This window comes from Microchirus variegatus (genome assembly GCF_963457635.1).
Source record: "Microchirus variegatus genome assembly, chromosome: 2".
Lineage (NCBI taxonomy): Eukaryota > Metazoa > Chordata > Actinopteri > Pleuronectiformes > Soleidae > Microchirus > Microchirus variegatus.
In genome coordinates, this window is record NC_139803.1 from 2721652 (window position 1) to 2736883 (window position 15232).

At 40.1% G+C, this 15232-nt stretch overlaps 1 protein-coding gene across 1 annotated transcript; it reads right to left on the minus strand.

Moving 5' to 3' along the window:
• Positions 1–674: 674 nt before the first annotated feature.
• Positions 675–13947, minus strand: csf3r (colony stimulating factor 3 receptor; the record flags this gene model as incomplete). Its single annotated transcript, XM_083903737.1, has 15 exons — positions 675–1454; positions 2949–3027; positions 3123–3219; positions 3331–3471; positions 3552–3698; positions 5225–5326; positions 6161–6349; positions 7985–8192; positions 8325–8407; positions 8709–8859; positions 8969–9138; positions 10318–10484; positions 10596–10728; positions 12778–13074; positions 13884–13947. The coding sequence occupies 15 exons, from the start codon at positions 13945–13947 to the stop codon at positions 975–977; spliced, it is 2508 nt and encodes an 835-aa protein (XP_083759863.1). The 3' UTR covers positions 675–974.
• Positions 13948–15232: the final 1285 nt, after the last annotated feature.

A 15232-nucleotide genomic window follows, 5' to 3' on the forward strand; every position in this document is an offset into this window, starting at 1 on the left:
TGGCATTGTCTGAGTCAATTGTTTTAATATTTATAGTCATACAAAAATACAAAAGCACATCAAATAATATATAAATGCACTGAAATCAAAACCCAGAGCTGCTTCCTTCACCACCAGGGCCGTTTCTAGCTGTTTGGGGGGCCCTATGCGAGATAACTATTTGGGGGCCCCTATTTTTTTGAGATTCTTAACTTTTTCTGATTACCCCACAAACACTTACACGCTTTGCAAATATATGCACAATGAATGCATCCAATACATGCAAATAAAGACAGGTATTTTCAATTCTCAAAAATATAATAAAATATGAGTCTGAACTTGCAGTTTGGGGGCCCCCTGGTGGCTGCGGGGGCCCTATGCGGCAACATAGTCCGCATATAGCAAGAAACGGCTCATGATATCATTTGGCATTAGTTTGGAATCATTTGGAAGAGGCAAAAATTATCCTTTTTCTTAAATATGCAAATTAATTTACTTAAGAAAAAGTGGAAGTCAAGCAAAAAGTGTCCTGTTCCTCTTGCACAATTATTATTTTATTTTTACTGATTTGAAGTCAGTGTCACCATGGAAAGTATACACCAAAACACCAAATTATATATATACTGTATGTATGTATAATATCTTATATTTGGCAAGAATAATTAAAGGGAGTGTGGGTCCAAAAATGACAACAGTATAATGAAAAACAGGACACAACGAAGCAGCAATAACATTTTACTTGCACAGTTTCCTACTGTATAACCCCCAGTACTATAACTACAGCAATATATCCATTTATTTTGAGACAAACATTTTCAAAAGAGGTGACATATCCACAAAGATGAAAAAACAAATGACAAAAACTTGATTTAAGCATTAACTCTAGCATACACTGTGTATTTACAGCCAATGAATCACAATCATCTCGGTACACAAACCTCTGATTGACAGGAATCTTGTAAAAGCAGATCTTCTTAGAATCAGGAAAGCACTTTTTAGTCATTTTCCATATCATTCATGGCTAATGCTCGTAGGAAAGGAAAGTCATCCCAAATAATGGCTGCGGGGTCCGCTCCCTCTTCAGCTACGCAATCGTGGTCCGATCCAAAGAAACACTGCTCATTTACAGTCGCCGTGTTCTGGTAGCACTTTGGACTGAAAGGCTCGTCGGTCTCCAGGAGCGGCTGCGTGGACTCAGAGCGCAGGTAGACGTGATCAGGCTCTGCGGGTGAAGGACTGCTCCATGGACCAGAGAAGATCACAGTGGCGTATGGAACAGATTCACTGTTTGAACCAGAGTATCCGGGAATTAACGCAGAACCACAAACGGACTCTCCCGGGACGCCGGTGTCACCTGCAGCGTTCGTCCAAAGATCATCATCTTCTTTGCTTAGTTTCATTGGGATGTCAAGGAAACTGAGGTGGGACAGGTACACTGGATTTGGCTCGTCGCTGTCAAAGGAAGGATGCGTGTACTGCAAATGGAAATAAAGAGGTAAATATCACACTGCAATTCTTTTGAAAAAAAAAAAATAGAATTTTTTTTTTTCAAAATGTTTTGGAAACTCGAGATCTCGAGTTTGAAAGTCGAAATCTCGAGTTTCCCCAAAAAATATGAATTTTTTTTTTGAAAAAAAACAACTATTTGAAAAACTTTTTTTCAAAATGTTTTGCAAAGTCGAGATCTCGACTTTGAAACTCGAGATCTCGACTTTCAATTTTTTTTTTTTTTCAAAAAAAAAAAGTTTTCATGTCTTTTTGGGAAACTCGAGATCCCGAGTTTACAAAAAAAAATTTTTCAAATTTTTTTTTCATCATTTTTTTGAAACTCGAGATCGTTTGAAACTCGAGTTTCCCAAAAAAAATATGAAAACATTTTTTTTTGGAAAAAAAATAAAAATTGAAAATGTTTTTTTTTTCCAAATGTTTTGGAAACTCGAGATTTCGACTTTGAAAATCGAGATCTCGAGTTTCAAAAAAAAAAAAAAAACATTTTGGAATTTTTTTTTTTCAAATGTTTGAACATAACATTGAACTTGCTTTTAAAGAAATAGTGATTAATGTAGAGTTGGTGGTGGAAACAAGCCTGAAACACGGAGGCACACTCTCACTAGAAACATGGCTGTCAGTTGTAATACATGGACAATAAAATTTCAATAACTTAACAAAAAGTTCACCTAATAAAATCTGTGCCAGCTTATGTCAACATTATGTTAACAATATTGTTTTATTTTGCTGTTTGAGAGAACTTTTCAAACAGGAAACTGAAGTTTGAGTCGCTTTGAGTACTACTCACTCCTCACACCAAAGCCCATGGAGAAAATCAGCGATTATGCACAATGTAACCGGAGTTGTTGATCCACTGCTGTCACAATCAGGAAGTTCAAATGTGTTTGTGACTTTGGTGTTTGAAATCCCCCTATAGCTGTATGTCCCCGCAAGTGAACATTGCCGATAACGCAGTAACAACGTTAAAGGTGCATTATGTAATAAATCTAACGCAACTGGCCATAAAATCCTCCAAATATGTCACAGAGACTCAGGAATAATGTTCATATAACAAACCGAACTCACCAACAACAGTACAGACAAAATATTTGCTTTAAAAAAAAATATTTTGCAGACTGCAAATCATGTTTATGTTTTGAAATCATGTTTTTGGCATGTGGCGCCACCTACCGCCGTCGACCAATCATTGCAGTCAGTAGAGTCTCAGCTGCCGAGCAAGCACGGGTTGCCAGTTAGGTCAGAAAATGAAACCTAAAAGACCTTGGTATTTTGAATATGAATGTAGTAACCGTTTTTGGCCACATTCTTACATATGGCACCTTTAATATAAGCTTTTTGTGGCTAAAATCTGTCTTTTGTGCCCACTGGCAGCCATGTTTTCAGCGACAGTGGTTGAGAACCAGTCAGTGCTGACCGCTGCACACTAATAACTGAACTTTCCATGTAATTTTCCCCCTCACCTGTGTTGAATCTGACGTCCATCTCTTGATGCTGCTGTTAGCCGGATCGGGAACGACAGGCAGAAAGCGGCCCTTCAGTCTGGAAATCAAAAAGCACAGAAAACCCCCTTTTTGACAAAAGCACATCATCACAGCTCCATAGCTTTTACACACAGTGTGGTGCAACGTTCTCACCTTTTGTGATTGGAGAAACAAGCCAGGACTATGATAATAAGCAACAATGACATTCCAACACCGGAGGAAATCACAATCATCACAACAGTAACCGCATCTGGGGGAAAAGGAGACACATGTTCCAAATTTAATATCTGAAATAAAAACAGTATGCTCCCTGTTGTTCTTTCAGTGACATTTCTAGAAAAAAAAAAAAAATCCAACCAACCAAAAGGCTCAATTTGAAAATTAATCCTTGACCCATTCCGGCTTCCTCCAAATGTGCTGACCATCATGAAGGCTTCATACAGAGCCACAGAGCTGAGGTCTTTCAGGACCACTCGTCTCTCTCGCAAGTCAGCGTTCACAGCTGAAATAAAAGTCAGATGGCATCAAGAATGTTTTTAATTTTTATATTTGATCAAATAAAAAAAATGATTTTCCACTTACCATTAATGTGTCCCTTCGTGTCCCAGTAGATGACTTTATAGCTCTGGATTATTCCATTTCTCTGCTCCAATGGTATCTCCTCCCAGGTCAGTTCAATATGTGACTGCCAGGTCTTTTTAATTTTGATTTTTGGAACCATGGCTGGAGCTTTCATCGAAAAGAAATATAGAATTTATTCACCATGAGTGATAATTGACTGGATTTTAAAAAAAAATTTTTTTTAGCTTTAATCCAGCGTGATAGTGGATATCACAGCTTTGAATCCTCGAGAGCAGAAAAAGTCATTATTCATTTTCCCCACAAGAGGGCATCGTTTCATCACATATCAGACGTTTCTCATAGCTCGCGCTACACTCACTAGCCACTTTATTATGTACAGCCTTACAAACGATCAGCCGGTTACACGGAAGCAACACTTGATCATGTAAGACATGGTCAAGAGGACTTGCTGATGTTCAAACCGAGCAGCAGAATGTGGTTGTTGGTCTGAGTCGTTCAGAGACTGCCAATCTGCTAGGATTTTCAAACACAATCATCTCTAGTGTTTCCGGAGAATAGTACCAAAACTACGCTACGCAAGGTTGTTGTGCTTTTGGCTACAGTGAGCAATGGCGTCCGAGAGAGAAAGACTGTTGTTGTTGAAACAGTGGCCGTTTCTCACTTTTCTGTGTCCCGGAACGCAGTTTTAAGATAATTTGAGGTGAGAAATTGGCCATTTAGAGTCTAAACATGAGGTTTGTGTGTATTCAGATATGACATATTTATAGTTTGGCAGCGACGTTGTCGGTGGTGATCAGCTCCGCCTCTGTGGACGGGCGTATAGTCAGGTACCGGGTGTTCCTTTATCTGCTGTGAAATACGTGTGGTCCTCCATTCTAAACGCGTAAAAAGATCCGCTCTCTCTCGGGTTTGTCTATACAGGCTCCCGTAGGAACGTGGCGTCAGGCAACAGCGGCCCGCGACCACGTTATTTTTACATGACTTTTTGAAACACTACGAAAATGAAACAAAAACTATTATACAGCGACTAGACAATGCAGGAGCGCATAATATGTATACAAAAGTGGATTTTGGGTCATATAAACCCATAAATACTACACAGCGTCCCTTTAAGATATGACGTATTTATAGTTTGGCAGCGACGTTGTCGGCGGTGATCAGCTCCGCCCTCTGTGGACGCTCGGTGCGCACTGTGAGCCGGCACAGAGCAGCGTTAGCTCGGGCCTGTCCTGAGGGACCAATCGCAGCTCTTGCCGTCTCCGTTGTCCCTTGACGGAGTGACGGACACTTAAAAAAATATTTCGTGCAGTCGGAGACGACGCAAAGGCTCTACGACAGGCTCTCCGTCGACGCAGAGAGCACTTAACGCAGGAGTATAAATTGGGCTTAACCAACTTGCAACGGCCACTCAGATGACTGCTCATTAGAACCAAGGTATGCAGAAGACCATCTCTGAACGAACAAACGTTGAACTTTGGGGCTCCATCACATACCAGATGCACTGCTGCCACATTATTCGGAGGCTTCTTTTACCCAATAAAGAGGCTATTAGGTGTATATTATATTCTGTTTCACACAAATGGCAAACACTATACAAGACTTCTTCAAAGTTCAAGCTCTCACACCTCCTGCTTGCTTGTTTGTGCAATTCCCTGACGTCTTTGGGGACTTACCCTTTTGTCTTGAGTAGGCATTAACAGTCCGAGGAAAGCCTATCCCGTTCTTAAACCTCGGATACACAGAGATCCCATAGGGCTTGTAGGCCTCGAAGCCTCCTATTGATGAGATCGAAGAGGTTAGAGCGGTGCGGATCGGCGCCAGCGAGCTCCTAACAGACTGTGAAGTGGCCGCAGGTTCGTGCACAAGAGTGAAAGAGGCTCTTGTAGAACATTGATTGTTTGATTATTTGTAGAGTGGTGAGCAACAGAGGGCCGGAAAAGATCTAAGAAGTACATAATGTTGATGTGATGATGATTATGGGACCGTATCTATGTTCCCCGGGTCCTATGTTCCCCGCTTTGTAAGAGACCGGGGAACATAGGACCCTTTCTCTTAAAAAAGGGTCCTATGTTCCCCGCTTTGTAAGAGACCGGGGAACATAGGACCCTTTCTCAAAAAAAAGGGTCCTATGTTCCCCGCTTTGTATGAGACCGGGGAACATAGGACCCTTTCTCTAAAAAAGGGTCCTATGTTCCCCACTTTGTAAGAGACCGGGGAACATAGGACCCTTTCTCTAAAAAAGGGTCCTATGTTCCCCACTTTGTAAGAGACCGGGGAACATAGGACCCTTTCTCTTAAAAAAGGGTTCTATGTTCCCCGCTGTTCACCCAAAAGGACCGGGGGAACATAGGACCCCAACCCTTACCCTAACCCCAACCCGAACCCGAACCCCAACCCCAACCCCAACCCCAACCCCAACCCCAACCCCAACCCCAACCCCAACCCTCTAACCCTAACCCTAACCCTTTACCCTGGAGCTCCACGCCCAGGCTTCCACAAAGTGGGGAACATAGGACCCGGGGAACATAGGACCCGGGGAACATAGGACCCGGGGAACATAGGTACGACCCCATGATGATAATCTGTCATACAAATATGGTGAGACATACCTGGAATAATGAGGCTGGAGTGGTTTCTCTCTACAGTTTCAAACTTGGTGAAGGAGACGTCTCTTAACAAAGGCCTCCATTCAACCACGTAACCAGTGGGACTCGACACGTCCAGATTTTCCCACTGGACGTGGAGGCCTCCGTCGCCACGAGGAATGACCGTGACCTCTGATATCGCAGCGTGAACCACTGAGAAACAAAAAATATTTTCATGCACTTTATGTGTTTTATACTCAACCATACCATAAACCATATGTTTGTGTTCGTAAGAGGTGTTTGTGCTTTTGGTCTGTGTCGCGACAGCACGATTCCCCAGGCGAACCCAGTGGAAACCAAACTCACTCTCCGTAAAACACAGGCTATGGGTGAATTCCAATTCCTTGCTTAACCCTCAATCTCAAAAATGTGCGCTCCCTCTAGTGCAAGTGCTGTCCCGATTCTCAGAAAAATTCAGTTGAGGTGGCAAGTTTAAGGGCTGTATCGCCCTCAATATTGAGATTTTCCGAGTTGGGAGCAAGGGCTACCCAGAATGCATTGCGTGTTTTCACATACAAAGATGGCGTCGGAAGCAGCGAAACGAGTACGCTACAAATGAAGTATTTTCTTAGTTAATAGAGATATAAAAATGATGAAAACCATTGTATTATCTTAGTTTAGGCCCATATTATGGATTACTGACGTCATTGTTGCGTAACATTTATTTTTATTTTACGATCTTTTGTCAATAGTCGGCCGGTGCGGACAATCGATGGTTTGCTATGGTTTACTTTTCAATAAGTCGTGGTGTGTGGTAACTGTCAGCTGAATATTTGTATGAGTATCATCTTATAACTAACTGACAACCTAATAACTTGACTGACAAACGGATCGTAATAAATAATCCTGACGTAAATGTGTTCTTCTTCTTCTTCTTCTTCTTTTTTTGGAGTTGACGGACTGGACGCAGCTTTCGCGTTATTCTGCCCCCTACAGTCTGAAGACGTATCTGCATTTAAAAGGGTGTCCCATTTCTAAGTGACAAAATAACCCTCAACACTTGGTTTTGAGCTTGAGGGTTAAGATAGGAATTGGAATTGGCCCTTGGATCGGATTTTAAACCTGTACGTAATCGCAAAACAAACTCTTGTTCTCATGCCATATATTCTGGTTACACATACAATGGCTATTTTTCTATATTGTTTATTATTTATTACCTTTACTTTTTTTTTTTAAGTCTTTGCTGTTGTAACCCTGTAAATCTTTGACTATCATGATCTTATTTTGACCTGCACTACACTACAACATCCGATACTACTGTGCTTCCTTGTAGACTCGTCTTACACTTGGACCATAATATAAAATGTGGATGTGGACGTCTTCCAGTTTCAAAAACCTCACCGTATATTTCGGAAAAAAATCTGACCCTAACACTCTGTACTCTACTGTGCTGTACTTCCCAGTACATTAATTCCACATCGTGGTTTTCCATTTTCACCTGACAGGTCTTGAATTCGGATGATGTATGACACATTTTTGGTTGTTGGATGTAATTTGATAGCTAAAACAAGAAACAATATTTACAAAATCAACATAAGCGTCTATCGACTGAGGCCTTTAACTCCTCAGGCAAATGTTTATTGACGTTATCAATCAAACGAGTAGAGGTAGAAGCTCATTTCCAACACAGACTTCAATTCAAACCCCAGTCATTCAATAAACTGTTACTTCCCAGTTTGTTTGACGTTGCACACTGGATGGCAATGTCCATGTTTTGTCCATGGGTGGTAGAGAGCACTAATGGACACATATCTCATATATACATATATATATATGTCACAGATTTACCTGTTTTTTGGTAAATCCGAACCTCAGTGGGGGAGGATTTCCCAGCTCCATTTACAGCACTCAGGTACACCGCCTTCCCTTTCTTGGGAAGTGGGAAAGTACAGTAATTCCCCGTCGTGGAGCACAGCCTTCCCTTTTCACCTGACAGTTTTTGCGCCGAGACGACGTACGACACGTTTTGGCTGTTGGCGCGGAATTGTTTTGATGGCTTAGAAAAAGAAAAAAAAAACAATCGAGAAGACGTTTTAAAAGGCAAGCCCTCACACGCTCAGTCAGTTGCCGTAACAGCAAATAACATCAGTTTGTGACAGGTGTCGAGCGACGCGTGTGATGTGTGCACCTTCCAAAACAAGTGTACGTTGAGTTGTTTGCGCGCGTGATCCCCCGGTAGCTTCATCCACGAGTCGAGGCGTCCGGTGGGAGCTGGAAAGAGAGAGAGACGGCTGTCAGCTTCACAGCTCGTCAAAAAAAATAAGAAAAAAATCCCCCGTTTCTCAGCCTCAGCCTTTAGGAAGTAAAACTTTTTCTATAAGAGACAGGTCTGAGAGTGTGTGGCATGAGCTCAATACATCAATGCAGCCTGAGCTATACAGAGCAAAGCAGTGGGAGCTGCAGCACATTAGCATATATTGAAAAAGAGCAGGAAATGGAAGAAAAAGGGCAACAGATTGGTGAACGTTAGAGTGACCGATTGTGTCGATCTGAATCGATCTGAGGGCCGTACCACTTTCCAGGGTGGCGCCAGACCGGCTGCTGCTCCACTCGCTCCAGGGGCTCTGCTGGTATCGGACTCTAACCTGGGCAAAATACTGAGTCCCATGAAGGAGGCGACACAGGTTCACAGGTCTGGTCGATTTAACCCGACTCACTGGGATCTGACGAGCAAACACAAATATGACATTACGGTACGATTACAAAGTGAAACCCTTGCAAATCAAGTAAGCTTTAATTTGCCAATATCGACACCAAATGTATTTCGCTCACCGCTTGTTCGCTCCATCGACCGCTGTCCGCCGTCTTGAGTCGAATCTCCAGGTTGAGGCGATCGTCATGCATCCAGGCCTGGTGCCGCGATAAGCTCCAGCTCAGCTTCAGGCATCCATATCGTTTAGGCACGGCTTCAACCGTCACAATCTTTGGTGGGTCAAACTTAGCTGGAATCAAAAAGTCACACAAGACAAACAGACGCTTTTTTTCCCACTCCCAAGTGAATTTAAAACATTTTCTCATGCACTAATTCCAGGAGGAATAAGAGTAGGGGAAATAAACCAGGAAATTCAGAGGGAAGCTATGGATAGAAAGTGGATGTTTTTAGAGGGGGAAAGGATGAATAAAGATGATAAGATCCATCATTAGATGGATGAAAGCATGGTGGAGGTAAAGAGAAAAAAAAAAAAATTCATAATCTTTTGGAAAGTCAAGATCTCCAGTTTCCAAAAAATCATGACATTTTTTTTTTTTTTTTTTTAAATTTTTAAAAAAAATTTAATTAATTTTTTCCATATTTTTTCAAAAATTATGAAAAAAATTTTTTTTGCAAAAATTAAAAGTATAACAATTTTCTTCATATTTTTTCAAAAAATTATGAAAAAAAAAATTCAATTTTTTTTCTGTTTTTTTTGGAAACTCGAGATCTTGACTTTGAAACTCGAGATTTAAATTTTTTTTTTTTTTCGTCATTTTTTTTTTTTTCTCTTGTCACTTCGGGGTCTCTGTATTAAATAAACAGTTTCTTTCTATCTTTAATTAAAAAAAAATGGTTGTTGGCAAACAGCTGAACTAGGTCATTTAAACTTAGTTTAAATAACTTAAAGTTATAGCTAATGTAGAAAATGTGTTAACTTGAATTTGAGTGAACTTTTTTGATTTGGTTAGCAGCTAAAGTAGCTATTTATTTTATATCTTAATAGTTTTACGCACAGGTTAGTCAGGTTAAAATAACTACAATACATAAGAGCCGTTGATAGTTTAAAGTCCATGTTGTTAGGCGAACATGTTATTGTACAAACTGAGCTATAGTTTCAAGGATGGCACCAAGAGAAAAATGTTCATTCTGTGCCAGTAAGAAACAAATCAGAGCCCAAAATATAGATAATGAATGATTATTGTCTTCCTGTTTCTAATGAAATATGATAAATGTTGTTCGACAGATGATTATTATATCGTGAGGGCATATAATCTCTTTGGCCACATATATTTTTTTGAATAAATTCCTCCAAATTAGCTCAGGGCCTTCTTAACCGTTCTCTAAAACCATCCATATCAAATATTCCCCAACAATACAAAATAACGTATATTGGCTATAGAAAAACATCAGTAAATATAATTCTCACCCACACTGACGGGCTCGAAAGTGAGCGGCGCTGAAGTCGCCTCTCCGAGTTCATTCACGGCCTTCACATACATTTCTATTTCAGAGAAGAGGACGAAGCCGGCGCGAGGGATGATGTAGTGGTGGCTTCCTGTCGGCAGCTTGTAGGTATAGTTTTCATTGGAATCCCTGAAAAGGAAGGAAATGTGTGAAAAAGACATAGTTTATAAATGATATTTTAAACATTCACGACAGCATCATTCCTAAAATAAACTGTTTGGCTGCATCGACGGACGTTACCGTATCTTTGTATGGAGGGAGAACCGCGTGAGGAGGTGGGTTTCCTGCTGTCCAGGATACCAGCTACAGGTCAGCGTGTTGGGGGTGGTGAGGTTTGTCTGACAGCTGAGGTTCTGTGGCGGTTCTGGAGGATCTACAGATGGACAGGTGGTTACAGCAATGAAAGATAAAAAAAAGTGGGACGTATTAGTCATATTAAATGAGGGTAACTAGATCTATACGTGTCTTTAATGCGTGTCGTTTTTTCAGCTAAAAGTCATCATTTATTTTACTACAACAGAATCTATTGGTTTTTATTACACAGATAAAATGGTTTTCATAAGATAACACGGGCTTTTTAAAAATATCAAAGTCCAAGTTGTTTTATCTGTAAGGTTTTGAAACTGTAGGTATACAACGTTTTGGTCTGGCTGATGAAATACTTATGACATTGGTTCTCAAAGTGCGGCCCGGGGGCCAATGGCGGCCCACAGAAACATTTCTGCCGGCCCCCAATAGTTTTAATCCAGGTCATACAGTAATGTCCAATAAACATAAACAAAATTACTGGGTATTTACCTGGTTTCTATATGGTGAATTTTAGTGTATTATTGGGTTATAAGCTGGTAATAAGCAGGTAGCTACAGCCCCCAATTACTAGCTATTTACCCAGTAAATATATGGTAACAGAAATGTGTTACTTGGTATTAACCTGTAATTAGAAGGTAATTACATTGTTTTACCTCTCACATGTAATGTGTAATGTGTAAAAACATTTTAATGTGTGAGGTAAAAACTTTTAATGTGAGAGGTAAAACAATTGTATGTGAGAGGTAAAATTGTGAATGTGAGAGGTAAAACAATTGTATGTGAGAGGTAAAATTGTGAATGTGAGCTGTAAAACAATTGTATGTAAGGGGGAAAATTGTGAATGTGAGAGGTAAAACAATTGTATGTGAGAGGTAAAATTGTGAACGTGAGAGGTAAAACAATTGTATGTGAGAGGTAAAACAATTGTATGTGAGAGGTAAAATTGTGAATGTGAGAGGTAAAATTGTGTATGTGAGAGGTAAAACAATTGTATGTGAGAGGTAAAATTGTGAATGTGAGAGGTAAAACAATTGTATGTGAGAGGTAAAATTGTGAATGTGAGAGGTAAAACAATTGTATGTGAAAGGTAAAAGAGAGTATGTGAGAGGTAAAACAATTGTATGTGAGAGGTAAAATTGTGAACGTGAGAGGTAAAACAATTGTATGTGAGAGGTAAAACAATTGTATGTGAGAGGTAAAACAATTGTATGTGAGAGGTAAAATTGTGAAAGTGAGAGGTAAAACAATTGTATGTGAGAGGTAAAATTGTGAATGTGAGAGGTAAAACAATTGTATGTGAGAGGTAAAACAATTGTATGTGAGAGGTAAAATTGTGAAAGTGAGAGGTAAAACAATTGTATGTGAGAGGTAAAACAATTGTATGTGAGAGGTAAAACAATTGTATGTGAGAGGTAAAATTGTGAATGTGAGAGGTAAAACAATTGTATGTGAGAGGTAAAACAATTGTATGTGAGAGGTAAAATTGTGAATGTGAGAGGTAAAACAATTGTATGTGAGAGGTAAAATTGTGAATGTGAGCTGTAAAACAATTGTATGTGAGAGGTAAAATTGTGAATGTGAGAGGTAAAACAATTGTATGTGAGAGGTAAAACAATTGTATGTGAGAGGTAAAATTGTGAATGTGAGAGGTAAAACAATTGTATGTGAGAGGTGAAATTGTGAATGTGAGAGGTAAAACAATTGTATGTGAGAGGTAAAACAATTGTATGTGAGAGGTGAAATTGTGAATGTGAGAGGTAAAACAATTGTATGTGAGAGGTAAAACAATTGAATGTGAGAGGTAAAATTGTGAATGTGAGAGGTAAAACAATTGTATGTGAGAGGTAAAATTGTGTATGTGAGAGGTAAAAAAAAAGGAATTATGGCCTACACGGCCCCTCATAGTGAAGGGTCACAGTTAGCTTCTTTACCGAGTTACCTATATGAATATGATTGTCAGAACAGTCAGAACAGATGTTCATACCAGGTCTGAATGTGGTTCATTGTGTCAGTGTCACTCACAAAACGTTAGATCACAAACCCCGAACTATCCCAGTTTAATATGATCGGAAATGGAAAAAAACATGCAAAAGGATTTTAGAATCTTCCTCACATCCGGCTCTGATCTCCACTCCTCCCACTACCTGAGTGGGAGAGGTCCGGATGCAGCAGGTGAGGAACGCCCGGGTGTGATTGAAGCTCTGTACGACGACCCGAGAAGCCGCGCTGCCCTCACTGACCACGGGGCTGCTGGGAATTATCTGATCCCCGAGGTGCCACTCTATCTGAACACCTTGTCCGACCACCTGGAGGCAGTGTTCTCCGATGACACAGGTGGCAGTGACGGGTGACCCCAGCGGCACCACGGAGTTGGACGCCTGTATTTTGGCACATGGTTGTTTGACTCCCTCTAGCGATGAGAAAACACATTGAAAAAGGTTATTTCTGAAGAATTGTAAAAACCCCCAGTCTTAAATGTTATTGCTGCTATTGTAAAGCAAGAGGACGAGCAGGTTCAACAGCAGTTGTCTATGTTCCTAAATGGGTGAACATTTCCATTTAGATTTGTCGTTATACTCTGAGACCAAGGGTGAATTCCAATTCCTTGCTTAACCCCTTAATCTTAACCCTCAATCTCAAAAATGTGTGCTCCCTCTAGTGCTGTCCCGATTCTCAGAAAAATTAAGTTGAGGGGCGAGTTTAAGGGCTGTATCGCCCTCAATATTGAGATTTTACCGAGACCACCCTTGGGAGCAAGGGCTACCCAGAATGCATTGCGTGTTTTGCCACAACAAAGATGGCGTCGAAAGCCGCGAAACGAGTACGCTACAAATTAAGTATTTTCTTTGGTAATAGAGATATAAAAATGATGAAAACCATTGTATTATCTTAGTTTAGGCCCATATTATGGATTACTGACGTCATTGTTGAGTAACATTTATTTTTATTTTTACGATCTAACCCTGACAAACGGATCGTAATAAATAATCCTCACGTAAATGTGTTCTTCTCCTTCTTCTTCTTTTTTGGAGTTGACAGACTGGACGCGTCTTTCGCGTTATTCTGCCCCCTACAGTCTGAAGACGTATCTGCATTTAAGGGGTGTCCCATTTCTAAGTGACAAAATAACACCTCAACACTTGGTTTTGAGGGCCAGTTAAGATTAAGGGTTGAGCTCGAGGGTTAAGATAGGAATTGGAATTGGCCCCCAACACTCACCGGTCCTCGTTCCATTCACACATGACACCAGCATGACAATCACTGACACCCATGAGGATATCATGGCGACAAAACCTGTCAAGGAGCCACAAATGAAAAGCATTACTACTAAATTCCACATTTTCACGTCTTTTCAAGTGAACTATTTTGGATAATAGTGTGAAAGAATTGGCAACACACTAATGCAGATGGTAACAACATGAGGACTCTGTTTACCCCAAATGCACCAGGGAACTATGGTGGTCTTAACAGACCAGCTTGAATGTTGTTTTTCTTCCTTTGTGTAGAAAGTGTCTGCTTCAAGAATGCAAACTGTATTGTTTGTCAATTTTGTCTATTTCGGTTGCTCTAATTAAAATGGCAATGTGGGACGGTGGCCATCGAAAGCCTTAAAGGTGCCATATGTAAGAATGTGGCCAAAAACGGTTACTACATTCAAATTCAAAATACCGAGGTCTTTTAGGTTTTAACGTAACTGGCAACCCGTGGTTACTCGGCAGCTGAGACTCTACTGACTGCAATGATTGGTAGACGGCGGTAGGTGGCGCCACATGCCAAAAACATGATTTCAAAACATAAACATGATTTGCAGTCTGCAAAATGTTATTTTTTTTAATGCAAGTGAGTTCAGTTTGTTATATGAACATTATTCCTGAGTCTCTGTGACATATTAGGAGGATTTTATGGCCAGTTGCTTTAGATTTATTACATAATGCACCTTTAATTTAATAATATATTGCACAGAATTCCAAAATAAAAGTGTTTATTTTCAAATGCAATGGTGCATTTATCGTTTAAATAAAAGCAAAAAAAAAATACTTGAGTGCGTTTTCTGACGTAACTGGCAACCCGTGGTCGCTCGGCAGCCGAGACTCTACTGACTGCGACGATTGGTAGACGGCGGTAGGTGGCGCCACATGCCAAAAACATGATTTCAAAACATAAACATGATTTGCAGTCTGCAAAATATATATTTTTTTTATGCAAATATTTTGTCTGTACTGTTGTTGTTGGTGAGTTCAGTTTGTTATATGAACATTATTCCTGAGTCTCTGTGACATATTAGGAGGATTTTATGGCCAGTTGCAATTTATGGCAAGTTTTAATTTAAAGTGATTATACACTCATTGGTAGTATATTCTATTCAAGCTAAACAAATAAAAACTAGTTTACACTGTATTTCGGGTCCCCATACTTACTATTGATGATTTTAAATCCGATTATAAGTCTCATTCTTTAAATCTTGCTTTTAATCTGACATGTTAACAACCTCCTTTTTAAATTTGAGAAATTTGAGAAATTTGAGTTCCACAGTCACATCACAACAGCAGGTGTAACGGGAATTAAAA